Source organism: Megalobrama amblycephala, linkage group LG9 (assembly GCF_018812025.1).
Source record: "Megalobrama amblycephala isolate DHTTF-2021 linkage group LG9, ASM1881202v1, whole genome shotgun sequence".
Lineage (NCBI taxonomy): Eukaryota > Metazoa > Chordata > Actinopteri > Cypriniformes > Xenocyprididae > Megalobrama > Megalobrama amblycephala.
The window spans coordinates 24,592,153-24,607,514 of NC_063052.1; the positions used below are offsets into that span (position 1 = coordinate 24,592,153).

The 15,362-nt window shown below is 36.7% G+C and overlaps 2 protein-coding genes across 10 annotated transcripts in view; both read right to left on the reverse strand.

The window, feature by feature from the left end:
* Window positions 1-6,754, reverse strand: part of pals2b (protein associated with LIN7 2, MAGUK p55 family member b) — a 41,886-nt gene extending 35,132 nt beyond the window's left edge. For 4 of the 9 annotated variants that reach the window (XM_048202295.1, XM_048202290.1, XM_048202287.1 and 1 more), the window contains exon 1: window positions 4,382-4,548. The gene's annotated coding sequence lies outside the window, so the exon portion shown is untranslated. Of the gene's footprint in view, window positions 1-4,081; window positions 4,103-4,381; window positions 4,550-6,735 lie in introns of those variants that run through there. The other 5 variants (XM_048202291.1, XM_048202293.1, XM_048202294.1 and 2 more) reach the window with 4 other exon arrangements.
* Window positions 6,755-10,133: 3,379 nt separating this feature from the next.
* On the reverse strand, window positions 10,134-12,301 carry npy (neuropeptide Y). Its single transcript, XM_048202302.1, has 4 exons — window positions 12,141-12,301; window positions 11,659-11,846; window positions 10,715-10,792; window positions 10,134-10,553 (listed from the first exon to the last, which is right to left on the reverse strand). The coding sequence occupies exons 2-4, from the start codon at window positions 11,844-11,846 to the stop codon at window positions 10,529-10,531; spliced, it is 291 nt and encodes a 96-aa protein (XP_048058259.1). The 5' UTR covers window positions 12,141-12,301; the 3' UTR covers window positions 10,134-10,528.
* Window positions 12,302-15,362: the final 3,061 nt, after the last annotated feature.

The following is a 15,362-nucleotide window of genomic DNA, read 5'->3' on the forward strand; positions in this document are numbered from 1 at the left end:
TGTCAGTTTAATTCTAGACTAAAAACACATCTCTTTAACCTGGCATACATATAACACATTATCAATTTATATTTTCAAATCTGTTAAAGGATTATTAGGCTGCATAAATTAGGTCAGCCGGAAACCGGGAACACTTCCTATAACACAAGTATCCAGGTGAGACCGAGGATCTGCGCCTTGACACGACCACAACATAGCCCTGAAGTATCAGCAGAGATTGAGTCAACTAGATCATCCACTGTGAAGGCCTCATCGACACGACAACCAGTGGCACAGCTCCTCAACAACCGTCCATACCGGTGTGATGAATACGATCCTCAACTGGATGGAACTGAAATAAATACTTTGAATGTTGTGATCCTATCGGACTTATGATAGAAACCTGAATCGCAACAAAGCACTGTTCGCCAGAGGAGAACTGGCTCCCCGACTAAGCCTGGTTTCTCCCAAGGTTTTTTTTCTCCATTTTAACACCTATTTGCCACTTGTTTGCCACCTGATGTCACCTGTTCGAGTTTGGGTTCCTTGCCGCTGTCGCCTTTGGCTTGCTTAGGTGGGGACAATTGACATTTAACTTGACATCTGATATTCAACAGTGCTTTGATCTGCCTGCATTGACACTATTCTTTAAGAGCTGCTGTGCAGCCAAAATTATATACCAGTTATCAATGTAAAGCTGCTTTGACACAATCTACATTGTAAAAAGTGCTATATAAATAAAGGTGACTTGACTTTGTAAGAAGTCTACATAATGACATCATAAAAACGCAGCCTCTGATTGGTGCCTACTCAGTAGTTTGCCCAGACAATGTGAATATTTGATCTGTTAAAGCCACAATATGTAAATTTTCGCAGCTAAAGGTCGCTCATTCAAAACAAAGGCGAAGCTTGATGATGCCTTGATTTCACGGAGTCATGGGAGGTGTTGTCTTCATGTCCACAGCCAGTAGAAAGGAATCAAAGCATGATAAACAAAGCAGGATAAACAAAGCAGCGCTGTTTATCATATTAGATACATCTGTCTGTTGAAAGTTGTTATAGTGCTACTCTGTGCGTTCGCTCGGCGGCTACTATGAGACACTTGTTGCAAACTGCAGTAAACTAGATCGATATTAGTCATGGTAAAACATGGTACTCACTGTAAATCAAGAAAACGAGATTTAAACAATAAGACTTACTGTGTTGAGCTATATAACATGATTAGTTTTCTGTCGATGAATGTATCCAAATAGTTGCTCCCCTGTCTAATAAAGCGTCTTTGGTGTTTCCATGGTTTCGACAAAATAAAACGGAAATCAAGGGTGTGATGTCATTGATGGGACACATGGACACGATCCGTGTCCTGGTTAAAAGCAATTTTAACACAGCTGAGTCAGTGTAATGATGAAGGGATCGATCATTTAGGCCAATTGATGGATGGTTTGCGAAGAAATTTCATGCTCCCTTGTAAAAGTATTTTTTAGTATTTTTAAAATACAAAAATACAGTAGTTTATTTTGATACATGGTGTGGCTGCTGTATTTTGATACGCTTAAAATTAAGGTATTTAGTATTCTATTTTAAAATACATTTTGATGTATTTTTGCCCAACCCTGACTAACCCTTTAAATGATTGCATAATATTTTCATGTTTTAAAGGTTACTTCTATTTTTTGTAGTGATATATTGTTTCCAAGCTGTTTAATTCATAAACTTTTAACAATATACAAAAATTAATTCAAGCAAAATTAATTAATTAAAACAAAATCCATAAAATGATCTTATGATGAGAACCCCTAAAAGGTTCTATATATGAAGTGCCTGACAGTAACCCCTTTAAGGTTCAATGCAGAACCTTTACTTCTAAGACTCTAGGCATTTTCATTTCAAGTGAAGAAGTTAGAGAGTGTGCTATGCATATTACATGACAGATAAAAATAGGCGAACAACATACATGTTGAATTAAGATGGATTCTATGGATTCTCAAGGGACTGTGTAATTCTGCAAGCTGCAGTGAATCTATGTGCTATAACTGTAGATTTTCTTTACATGTTATTACGAGAGCAAAAACAGCCAAAAAGTCATAAAAAGGCAAATTTCAAGTGAAGTGATTATTAAATTATTAAGTGAAGTGATTATTAAATTTCAAGTTAAACAGCAAGCACAAACTATGCAAAAGCGGCAGCCCTTCCAGAATTCACTCACTCATTTTCATTCACTCCTTCAAGTAGACTGTATTAGTGGACTAATGTAGGGAATAGTGAATGAAGGTATAGGGGGCCATTTCGGATTCAGCCAAAATGTGTCCAGAAAATACAGTGAGCCTCAAAATAAGAACGCCAAAAGACACCATCATAAAACACATCATATTTTTCTAATTTAGCAAGGATATACATCCATTAAAGTTTGCGTACACCAGCCACTGAATGCCTCTGTGGATCGGTTCTTATAAAGAGGGACTGGATATGCCAAGAGCCTAATGTCCATCCCACAGCATGTGCTGCTGACGTCTCACTGCTTGATAATTAGTGAACTTGATGGAGCACACACACGCTTGTCTCTGAACAAAGGGTACGGCACATTGCAAACCCCCCTCGCTACACACACACATACACTCGCATAAATATGTAGGTCAGTTTGCATGATGAAGTGCCCTGCAAATAAGAGGATTACGCTGATTGTGCCAAGTGTTACAGCAAAACAAATAATGAAAGGCAACAACAACAATTCTCATCATCATGGTATTGTCATGTTAAGATCATTCTATTAAAAATAATATCACTTTCATTTGTGTTATTCATGCTTCATATTTTTAATGCAATATACTTTTTCCTATTGGGTTGAGGGCAGATATTATGTAAAAAAAATAATAATAATAAAAAGTTTTGTAAAAAAGTTTTAATCGCATATTATAGCCTGCTAAGTAAAATAGTAATCAAAGTATTGTAAAGAATTTGTTGGGGGAGACAAAAAACAACTTAAGACTAGATATCAGTTAAAGTAATAAAAGTGGATGATAAAGCAAATGTCAGATGTTTGATTGTACATGTTGTTGACATTTGATATTGTGTCTAAGTGAGGTTAAATTTTTTTTTTTTTTCATAAAAACTGTGAAGAGGGACTAACAATCAGTATATTTTTATTTGTGGATGTAGAAGTTAATTTATAAATAATACATTTATAACATATAAATTACATTTATAACACAACACTGATTATCATTAAGGACTTGAAATAATTTATATGGCAGAAATAAAATGCCAAAGACAAGATTCTACTATAAACAGATAAGTATTTATTAGGTAAAATGTATGAACTGTCAACAGTTTGAAATGGGTGAAAAAAATCAAAATACTTTATTAAACTGATTATTTAAATTTAAAAAAAAATGTGGAGGGGGTGAAAAATAATAAAGACTAGTTTAAGTCTTGCTCTGAAGTTTTCTGATATTGACAGGTAATTAAAGCCACGCCCATTTGGAACCCCAAGTCTTCTGCGAAATGACGTAGAGGGATTCCCCGGTCACTTCCCAGGAAATGTTTACACGGGCAGATGTCCAGTGTTCGGGTGGGAGTAGGACACTGCGTAATTATGAACTAGCGAGATATTTTACACCCCAAGTTACCAGACTGTACACACATTTTGCGGTTTTTGCTCAGTAGAACCATTTACGACCGACAGCAGTCCTTAAAACGACACAATTAAGGCCGAAAGAAACTCAAATGCGCAAGGACATCCACCGTTTCCTCTTCCTACAGAATACAAAGTCTTGTTTCACATACACAGTCAAAAAGACAATCGCAAATATATTCGATTAAGATTGAAGAAGTTGCATGACACATGCCTTTTTAACCATGTTTCATTCCCAAAGGACATTTTCTCAAGCTCCGCTCCATCAAAACTGCAGAGCGGGACGTTCAGTCCATGAACGAGACCATCAGATGAGCAGAAACAGATCAATATCAGCAGAACAAGGCGAACGAAATCTATTACTTTCAAAAGAATATCTATAATATGCATTTACAAACTATATTTGTTGTAGATGTTTTCACACGCGCGGCCATTTTTGTTTTTTTGTTCAAAGCCCAAAGCAGACTTAACCTGTTCCACCTGAACCATGACGGGACACTGGACAGATGAGAAGGACATTCTCTCAAGTCACTGATCCTCCACCAGTGACCGAACCTGGTCCTCTCCAAAACACTCACACACAATGCGCGTGCACATACAACACGCACAATTCACGCACACACTAAAAAGGACAGCTGGGGGGCTGGACTTCCGAAGGCAAAGTCATTTCTACCCAAAAGTGTCTCTCTCCAGCACATGCAATGTTACTTTTAAATGAAACACAACTTGCTCCGATCCGCACTTCGCAAATAATATAATCTCTGCACTCACCTAGGTTATTCCGAGTCCTCTCCAGTCGTCCCGGTCAGATATTCAAAGCTTTCAGTGGTCGTGGGTCCCGTGGTTAACTATTCGGACACACACAATGCCAATCAAACGCTAAGCCTCGCCTTTCGAGTGACGTTTATGCGCATGGACTAATCAGAACGCGCTCTGGGTTTACGTCTCGCCCTCTCGTGGCAGATTATGCGAGACAGGGGTATCAGCAGGTCGGAGTAATGTTCGTATCAAAAGGTAAATTGCTACAACAGAAACTACCCCTAACCCAAGGGTGTCCAATCCTGCTCCTGGAGGGCCACTGTCCTTCAACCCCAATTAAACACACCTGAATGATCCAGCTAAATAATGTCTTACTAGGCATAGGCTACTAGAAACTTCCACACAGGAGTGTTAAGGCAAACAGAAGCTAAACTCTGCAGGACAGAGGCTCTCCAGGATAGAGTTTGGACACCCTTGCCTTAAAGGGTTAGTTCACCCAAAAATGAAAATAATGTCATTTATTACTCACCCTCATGACGTTCCACACCCGTAAAACCTTTGTTAATCTTCGGAACACAAATTAAGATATTTTTGTTGAAATCCGATGGCTCAGTGTAGCCTCCATAGCCAGCAATGACATTTCCTCTCTGAAGATCCATTAATGTACTAAAAACATATTTAAATCAGTTCATGTGAGTACAGTGGTTCAATATTAATATTATAAAGCAACGAGAATATTTTTGGTGCGCCAAAAAAACAAGATAACGACTTATTTAGTGATGGCCGATTTCAAACTGCTTCAGGAAGCTTCGGAGTGTTATGATTCTTATGTGTCGAATCATGATTCGGATCGCATGTCAAACCGCCAAACTGCTGAAATCACGTGACTTTGGCGCTCCGAACCACTGATTCAACACGCTGATTCTTTATGCTCCGAAGCATAAACCACTGTACTCACATGAACTGATTTAAATATGTTTTTAGTACCTTTATGGATCTTGAGAAAGGAAATGTCATTGCTCCCAATGAGGCCTCACTGAGCCATCGGATTTCAACAAAAAATATCTTAATTTGCGTTCTAAAGATTAATGAAGGTCTTACGGGTGTGGAACGCCATGAGGGTGAGTAATTAATGACAGAATTTAAATTTTTGGGTGAACTAACCCTTTAACCCTACCCCACACAGGCAGCTTTCGCGACCAAAGACCTTTCGGCTTTTCTACACGCCCTTACTCTTAGTTACGCACATTACTCCAACCTGCAGATACCCACACTTAGAAAATGCTGGTGGTTACATTGATTAAAAGGAGAAGGCTTAGCAGTGCGTGTGGGTGTATGTCTTATTTAGATAAAAATGAACAGAGTTTACCTTTGTGGGTAAACATATTTGAATGACTTTTAACAATAAAAACCATATTAGTAAATGACTAAAATATCTTGACTACAAACGATTGTTTTCCCATACAATTTGCATTGTATTTAATATGGAAATTGTAAGCTACCATAGAGAGCTCTTTATCTCTTTAGCATTAACTTTTATTTGAGGGGTTTTATACCTATAATAGTTATACCTATTATAATATATAATTTCGAGTAAATCATGTACAAAAAATTAGCAAGACTATAAGCTTTAAGAAATTGACAAGCAAGATACGGGATGCTCAAACATACACAAGAGGGCGCACTTTCTACAAAATGTTTTTGCTGTTTCCTCTAATCTACTAGTCTGTGTTGTTAAATGTCTGACGGTTCCTCTGTTGCAGGTGAGAAGCATCTAGAGAAGGTACTTGCACCCCTGGCATCAGTGAATGCGTCAATAGAGTAGTATTTCTTTAGGGATATGGACAAACGCTTTTAAATGTGAACGTTGTAAACTGTTATTTTTTAGCATGTCCTGTCAGTGACAAGTACACCACTAAAAGTAGGCTACCGTTCCTCCTCTTTGGGTCACTACGAGCAGATGATACAGCCCACTCTGAACAGTTGAATCCATGTTTTTATTATAACTAGCAATATACCCCAGGTGCCAGGTGAAAAAAGTGCTCTAATATACACTTTATTTCATTACACTTAGTACACTTCCATAATGTACTTAAAGTGCTCTGTTTTCGTTCACTAATTTTGTACTTAATATACTAAAAAATCTTCTTTAGTACTTCTTAAGGTAATCTTAAAAACATCTAAGTGCACTCAACTGTACTATTTTGAGATACCATGAATATGAATTAAAAGTGTTTTTAATATACTATCTCTGCATTTTAAAAAAATTATTTAGTTACCACTTGTAGTACACTTGAACCCATCTTTCATACACTTTTAAAGGGATAGTTCACCCAAAAATGAAAATGTGATGTTTATCTGCTTACCCCCAGAGCATCCAAGATGTAGGTGTCTTTGTATCTTCAGTAAAACACAAATGATGATTTTTAACTCCAACCGCTGCTGTCTGTCAGTGGTATAATGCAAGTCAGCGGGAACTTGGACTATAAGAGTAAATAAAACACGACAGACAAATCCAAATTAAACCCTGCGGCTCGTGACGACACATTGATGTCCTAAGACACGAAACGATCGGTTTGTGCGAGAAACCGAACAGTATTTATATCATTTTTTTACCTCTAATACACCACTATGTCCAACGGCATTCATCACTCAATTCGTTTGGTCTGATCGCGCTCTGACAACGGCAGTGATGTCTCGCTCTCATTGAAGTATATGCGCGAGACATCACTGCCGCTGTCAGAGCGCGATCAGACCAAACGAATCGAGTGATGAATGCAGAAACATTTGATGAAAACATCAAATTTTCATTTTTGGGTGAACTATCCCTTTAATATATTCATCAGACATAGAAAATACACTTATGAATTGTTTATATACAAAATGAATATACACAAAATGTATTTATAATGTATTGCCCACATATTTTTATACATTAAATAATTCATTTCAAATGTATTGTAACTATGTTAATATTCCCTTTACATGTTTATGGTGTCTTTAAATAGTACTGTCATGTGAAATGAGGATTCAATTGCTAATGCAGCAAATAACAGTTTATTAAAGGTGCCGTAGAACGTCTTTTCAAAAGATGTAATATAAGTCTAAGGTGTCCCCTGAATGTGTCTGTGAAGTTTCAGCTCAAAATACCCCATAGATTTTTTTTAATTAATTTTTTGATCTGCCTATTTTGGGGCATCATTAACTATGCAGCGATTCAGGCTGCGCGGCCCCTTTAAATCCTGTGCTCTCCGCCCACAGAGCTCGCGCTTGCCTTAAACAGTGCCATAACAAAGTTTACACAGCTAATATAACCCTCAAAATGGATCTTTACAAAGTGTTCGTCATGCATGCGTCGGAGTATTGTATACTGTTATATTGTTTACATTGATTCTGAATGAGTTTGAGGCTATGCTGCGTGGCTAAAGCTAACATTACACACTGTTGGAGAGATTTATAAAGAATGAAGTTGTGTTTATGCATTATACAGACTGCAAGTGTTTAAAAATGAAAATAGCAATGGCTCTTGTCTCCCCGAATACAGTAATAAACGATGGTAACTTTAACCACATTTAACAGTACATTAGCAACATGCTAACGAAACATTTAGAAAGACAATTTAAAAATATCGCTAAATATATCATGTAATCATGGATCATGTCAGTTATTATTGCTCCATCTGCCATTTTTCACTATTGTCCTTGCTTGCTTACCTAGTCTGATGATTCTGCTTTGCACAGATCCAGACGTTAATACTGGCTGCCCTTGTGTACTGGCTGCCCCAGCTGACGCTGATCAGCTCATCAGCAGCAACACACATTCGCAGAGAGACAGAGGCTGAGTCCAAAAACTGGAAAATGCTGCCTTCGGAGGACACATTTCAAGGTAGGAAGGTATCAAGCCACGTCCAAATTCAGTGTTAGCTTCACTTCCTAATTACTACTGTAGTAATTAAATATTTGTTTTGTTTTCACCAAAGCTCGCGCTATTTTGCTTTAGATCATTAAACTGTTATGCTGCCTCAGAAGTCTGTCCAAAATCAGTTTTGTGAGGTAACTTCATGCGCAAATACTGCCTTACAAGTCATTGCCTGATAGTCAGCTAGTTTTCAGATGCAGCCAGAGTGGACCAGTGAACCCACGAACCATGACATGTACAATCAAGTACACTATTAGTATGTCATTAGCACTTTTTTCCAACATTAAAATATATAAAATATAGCATTTAAAGTACTTTATGCTAAAAGTATCCTTAGTGTTAAATTGTGAATTTTAGTACACATTTAACCTGCATATTTTATTTTTCATGAAAATCTATTTAAATAGAACTTAGTGGCAGTATATATAAAAATCCACTAAAATTTTATGTAAAGCATAAAACTTTTAAGTAATGCACATATAAAACACATTACAATATTTTGTTTACTTTATCTGACTACACTTAAAATCAATTTAAGAGTTAGTGTATTAGTGCAATTATATTAGTGCAATTTTATATTAAGTGTACTTAAGTACCACAGTTGGGAACATGTACTTATAATTAGTACATTAGTAATAACAAGGGAAAATAGTGACAAATAGACCTAGATATGTCTAGAATTGAACTAACATACTACTTGTACTATTTCTTTAGTACGTACTGTGTATAGTATGCAAATTTTGTATTCAATGCATGGAATACCTGGATGACCTATTTGCCCAAATATGCCGTATGCAACTGGACACCACTCACAATTAAGCATTCAATGTAATGAGGTCATTTGACAATATAACATACTGCTATTTTTTTTTTTTTTTAATTATTATTATGTACAATGTTTCACATACTGCTTTTAAATAGTAAAGGTATGCAATGAATATTACTGCATAGTAAGCAGTATAATAATATTCCATTATGCATCGTGACTGTTTTACATTTCAGTGCACTGGGACAGTGGGACAGTCCTAACACTGCAATCGACCCCATGGAAGAGATTTTGACATATTCATAAATGCCGAGGAACAGCCATTGTGGCTAATGTTGTAGGTTGTGTGGCAATGGCAACATGGTGGATACTGCATCCAGATCCTTCTACACATGATAGAGACTATACTCTTAAGAGTACGCAATTTCGGACACAAAGGGCAGGTGAAGTGTGAATAACAGAAAACAGGAAATCAAAAACAACTGGAATACATGACCTAGACAAAAAGTAAATGACATAAAGTGGCCACTAGGGAAAGACCCAGGAGATATACGTGACAAGACAAACCTGAAGATAATAAAACATTGAAGAAGACAATAAAACATTGAAGCCATGAAAAGCAAACATTTGCATATGATGTGGATCAGCTCCTACATTTTTTATGCTTTGAACGTCACATTTTCGTCACCTTCATGATGAATGTAAATGCTTTTTACATTGTTAATTTTATTATATATTTTTTAGGACTTTTTCTAATTTATAAAGATAACATCCTGATCAATAATTTTTGTATTTGTATATAATGTGTTTCATGGGTTCCACATTTTGTTTTTAACTTAGGAATATGTCTGATGCGATTTAACCCTTATTCAACATCTGCAATGCTTAGCTACAATTACCTGACGGCCGAAAGAATCTAGAAAAAGTATTTGACCAACAGGCCATTTATTGCAATTCAAAATTGAACAAAATTCAATTAACTCAATTAAATTAGAAACAGGAAACATAGCATTAAGCTTTGAGTATTCTTGAACTTGACTGAGATGTTTTTATTGAAAGCAAAACACAGGAAACAAAGACGACTCTTTCAAATATAGTGACCTTTATTAGCACTGTTATACTGTACAGTTAGTAATGTTCTCTTTTTATATTTGGGTTTACAATGGACACAACACGAATACACACAGTAAGTCTCTGTACAATTGTCTTGTTGAATGGCTGACTGACCTTCAGTGAGTGACAGCACATGTCAACAAGGCAACCATATGTATGCATTTCACATAGACATGTACAGACATAAGGATTTGATGTGTTATTTGAATGTTCTGCAGTGTTTTCACTATCCTGATTATGGCTGTGGTACTTCACAGCAAGTTGCTGATCTTGATGAAACAGAAGATTTCAATTTGATGAGATTTGGTGACTGTATAACAGGATGACACATGGACATGACTGCGTTAACACAATTGCTGAGATCACCACACCAAATGGTCCTCATATCTGTGGATAAACAGCCAGAAATTCTTAACGTCTTAACTTTAAGAACTGTTCCAACTGATGTTAAGAATGGTGAATAAAACACTATAATTATGATTGTAATATTGTTATAAAGGAATAATCAATCAATCATAAGCTGTCTAAAATCGGTTTATAAACCTTACCTGGTCTGGGGGTGGGACTCTGTTTCACCAATCAGAAGGTCTGATATTAAGGTGTCAGCGCTGGACCTTTTGCCGTACCTGTCAAGCAGAACAAAGACCTCAAAATCACACCAGTGTAAGTATTATACAGTACTTATAAGTGGAGGCAACTTTTGTAAAATAATTTTGTCTTTTGGCGCCCCCTCAAACGTTTGTTAAACATTAACTTAGGCTGCTTCGAGATTTCTTAGCTTACCGTGGTGAAAAATATACGCACTAACTGACTGTAAAGAACTCTTGTACCTAAACTTTGAAAGTTAAACTCAAACATGAGCTCATTTATACTAATATGAGAAACAATATACATCTCTGATCCCACCGTAGATCACATATATCCCAATGTCCATTTTCAGTTGTTTCCCACAACTCCTAGACGAGGATACGCTTTGAATGAAGTGCCTCATTTCCATTTCCACTAATCTATTTTCCCTCAGGCTGAAGGGGAAAAAAAATATCCGGAGGAATTGAATCTCATTTGTAACCATTCCTTAGTATTTCTTTTTTAATACTTCGCTCGCTGTCAAAACGGTGTATTTCGTCTCTTCAATAATTAACGAAAGGCATTCAGCAATACATTTTTGTAAGTACAAAACCACATCCCGCTGTCATAACAGCAAAGAAACACATTTAAAGCGCTGTGCGCAGTCAATTAGAAAGTCAGCGGGGTTTTATCTGTGGATTAATACAGTGAAAGAAACTGGACTATAGTTTTCCAATCCCCAGTTGCTGTAGAGCCTATTTTGGTGTTTTTAAACCGCTAAAACTGCAGAAACAGGCTAAATATGAACTTTTGTCGATAATAAATTGAGAGTAATGTTGTGAGAAGAAAGAAAAGGAACAACTTGAGAAAGAATTTGAAACAATTCTTTTAAAGAGTAGGCTATTAGAGATAAAGAGGAGCTCACCTCTGCCTTGTTATTAGGTTGATGTAGTGTCTTAATGCAGAATAATACTTGGCGAGCTCCTCCGCAGGTGCGTCCTCTCCCGGGTTGTCGGGTTTTGTTGGATACCCTTCCGTAAGAGTTCCCAAGCAGGCGAACAAGAGGAAGGCGCACGCTGCCCAACCGATCCACATTTTCATGTTTGGATGCATCTGAGATCAAACAAAGCAAAAGTGTTTGTGCTAATACGTAATATAATGTTTTAATAAGTAACTAATATAATCACAAATCTTAACACATCCAGAAGACGTCTGGGCTGCATTGTGGTCTGCATTAAACTAGAAATTAAATAGGTTTATAGTATAATAACACTTGATATTTAATAATGCTAGCCTAATAAAGATATTTAACAACAACTACATTTAATTACTTTCTAAAAGAAATAAACTTTTAATAAAATAAAGCTTCCATATAATGTAAACGCATAATATAAATCATACACTTACACTTCCTTGAATGAGGTCTTGATTTCACTTCTTGCTCGGTGGGTCTCGACTTCTCCAATTTTCTGCATTCTGAGTCGTGCGTCGCCTGGTTTTATACCTGTACGGCTCGTGCCATAAAGAGCGGAGCCCACGCGCAATTGCGCGCGATTCTTTTGATGCGCGCGAGCCCGCGTCACGGATTAAATCCTCTGTCATCACTGCTTTAAAACGCGCTTGTTTGGTCCTCATTTGAATGCGTGGAACGTTATTTTGGGACGTTATTTTGCACTAAACACAAGAGGTTCGAGTCATGATCTGAAACTGCCAGTTTTGTCCACCTGATTCACCTTTTAAACTTCTTAGGTTGTTCTGGTGTTCTTTACTAAAAATGTCATCTTGATATCTACCTACACATATGCTGAACCTGACAGGCAACGATTCATTTATCCTATAGAACAAACAAAGAGCCATTTTATAATTATCATGCTATGTTGCATGATATTTATGTATATAAAGCCAGAGGAAAGCTTTATTGCTCTTTCATAACTTGGTATTGTTTCAATGAAGCATTTGTCCATGTTTCCCCTTAAAATTTTAAAAGAAAAAATAGACACAAATGAGACAAGTGTCAACATACAATATGAGCAATAAAGTTATAAAATAAATGTGGATAACTTAACCTTTTGATAAATTCGACTAAAAATGTTTCATCTCATATTAAAAATCTATACAAAAATGTGACTTTTGATTGCAGACTTGGTATTTTGTAATATCTGAGAACAGTCTGAGACATTGTTTGAGAAGACAATGTATTACTGAGGTCTTTTTCTCAAATGTAAAATCTGAAAAGCAGGAGAAACATTAGAGAAAGTGATTTTTTTCCCCTCAATGATTCCCTCAGCAAAAATAATGAAGTAAAATGAGGGGGGGGGGGGGGGGGGACTATGTGTACAATGATGTGTCTTTTTGAAATGGAGAGGAAATGGAAAGCATTTGATTGATTCCGGCATGACATGAAACTGGGTCAAAATGCATTAGTTTTGCTGGAGCTAAAAAAAAACATGGCCATTTTACTCCAACCATAGGATAAAAGAGTTAGAATAAGGGATTTTGGTTTGTATGTGTGCTCTGTTGATAACATTGCATGGATTACTTGGCAATGTAACTGCATTACATCCAGTCATTCCAGACAGCTGCTTATCCATGCATCATATACCACATCATGGCTTTGCTCTTCAAAAACTGCAACCTGTCTCATCCTTTCTTCTACTGTTTATTTGAGTACGTCTGAGTGTGTTGCAATCATCAAAGGCAAACGGTCTTCATAAAAATGACAATATAATATGTTGTTGGTGTTGTTGAATGAGGCTGTGTTGTGATAAGGAAATGTTGCGAGGCCGGAATGTCTTTCTTTGTCAGCAACTGTGGATAATTACATGCACAATCAATTTTTTAGTTGTTGTTACATGGGGAAGTTTGTCCTATTTTACCTCTTTCACTTTTTTGGTGTTTTTTGTCTCTCTCTCTCTCTCTCTCTCTCTCTCTCTCTCTCTCTCTCTCTCTGCCAATCTCTCTTTCACACTGAGCTGATGAACATTATATAGAGCTTTGAAAGGAAGCACCTCAAGAATTCATCTCCAGAATTTACCAATTCATCTCCATTTATTGCTGCACATCTGCTTCCACTCACTCAGACTTGAATTCATTTTACTAAACCTTACTAACACTTGCGGCTACATTTGATATATTTTTCTCTTTTTCTTACTAGTATTTGCAGCAACCACTGCTATACTCTGAGTGTGTGTATATATGTGTGTGTGTACTGTATGTGGGTGAATTCAGGTTGATTAGGACACTTTTTGCCATTGAGATGACTGGGGGAAAGTGTCCCACTTTCAATCAAGAAGTACAATAATTAGTATGTTTAGTATATTTTATATATATATATATATATATATATATATATATATATATATATATATATATATACACACACACACATCCCACTTTCAGTCAAGATAAAAAGATATATATATACCTCCTTGCATTAAAACACTCTCCATGTTTCCTGAGCTTTATTCACAAAATATTACAGCTAGCTTTGAAATCAACAGCGTGGTCTATTGATAACACTATAAAATGTACTGTCTGCCTTATTATGTTGAGGTAACCGCATGATAATAGCCTGAAACATGCGTATTGAGTTTGCGGTTTAAATCTGCTGTTAAAAAATAGGTTTATAAGAAGTAGCATTTAAAGGACCACATTATGTCAGAACAAATTTCCTAGAAAATAATGTGCCTGTGATTATTGTGTTTTATAAGCTTATTCAACCGAAAAAATATAATTTAACTAAAATGATAAGTGTGTGTGCGTGTACATTTTAAGAAGCAGTCTTTTCAAGAAAATAAAGGACAGAAGAGAACCACAGAAATACTGGTGATGTGGTGCCACCTGTCTCCTCCATTGCTTTGCCTTCAGGCTTGTGCAAAGCCAAAGGGTCAGAGTCACAGGTCAGACACAAAGGTGAGATATAGCTTTAATGAAACCTGCTGCATCTCTGTCTGACCAAAATCATGTCTTAGAGCTGCCAATCCAATAATGTCTGTCAAGAAAGCAAGTAAAGTGGGAGCATGATGTTTTTTCCATCACCTGTTCATTCCTATACATAAACATGTCTGTATATATACCAGAATGACTTTCATTTGAATTAAGATCCTCACCAGCATCAATCAAAAACATCAAAACATTCCCAATTTCCCAAACAAAATTTTAGCGTGGTGGGAATTTATTGATGAATCTTTCTGCAGGTTACAAAGATATACCAGTAAGTGGTGACAAGTTACTGTCTTTATATTAATCAAGTCATTCAACCGATTTGTTCAAAAACCTGAATCACCCCGCGTTCCATTATGAAGGGCTAATCCCTATGCCTTAATCCATTCGGAGGGTTTACCCTCCAGAGTGAGAGCTTTGAAAGGGATGAAGGGTGTAGGGGTCCAAAAAAAACTGTCCCTTGGAAAACATTTCTGCGTCATCTTGCCGAGCCAATTAAAGAGGCGCCGTCATCGTACAATAGAGTGCAGCAGTTGTGTTCCAGAAGTTAAAACTCTATCCTGTCACGGTTTGTAGTAAACACGTTTACGAAGATGAAGGATCAAAAGTCTTTAATCTAATTCTCAGGCAACAGGAACACAGGATAAACTTCCACAAAGCATTGACGAGGCCAGGCAAACTGAATAG

Coding starts and splice junctions, on each gene's coding strand:
- npy (XM_048202302.1), bottom strand. CDS start 11,846: ATGCATCCAAACATGAAAATGTGGATCGGTTGGGCAGCGTGCGCCTTC. Junction 10,793..11,658: donor AACCTAATAACAAGGCAGAG/GTGAGCTCCTCT, acceptor TCTGCTTGACAG/GTACGGCAAAAGGTCCAGCG. Junction 10,554..10,714: donor GAGTCCCACCCCCAGACCAG/GTAAGGTTTATA, acceptor GTTTATCCACAG/ATATGAGGACCATTTGGTGT.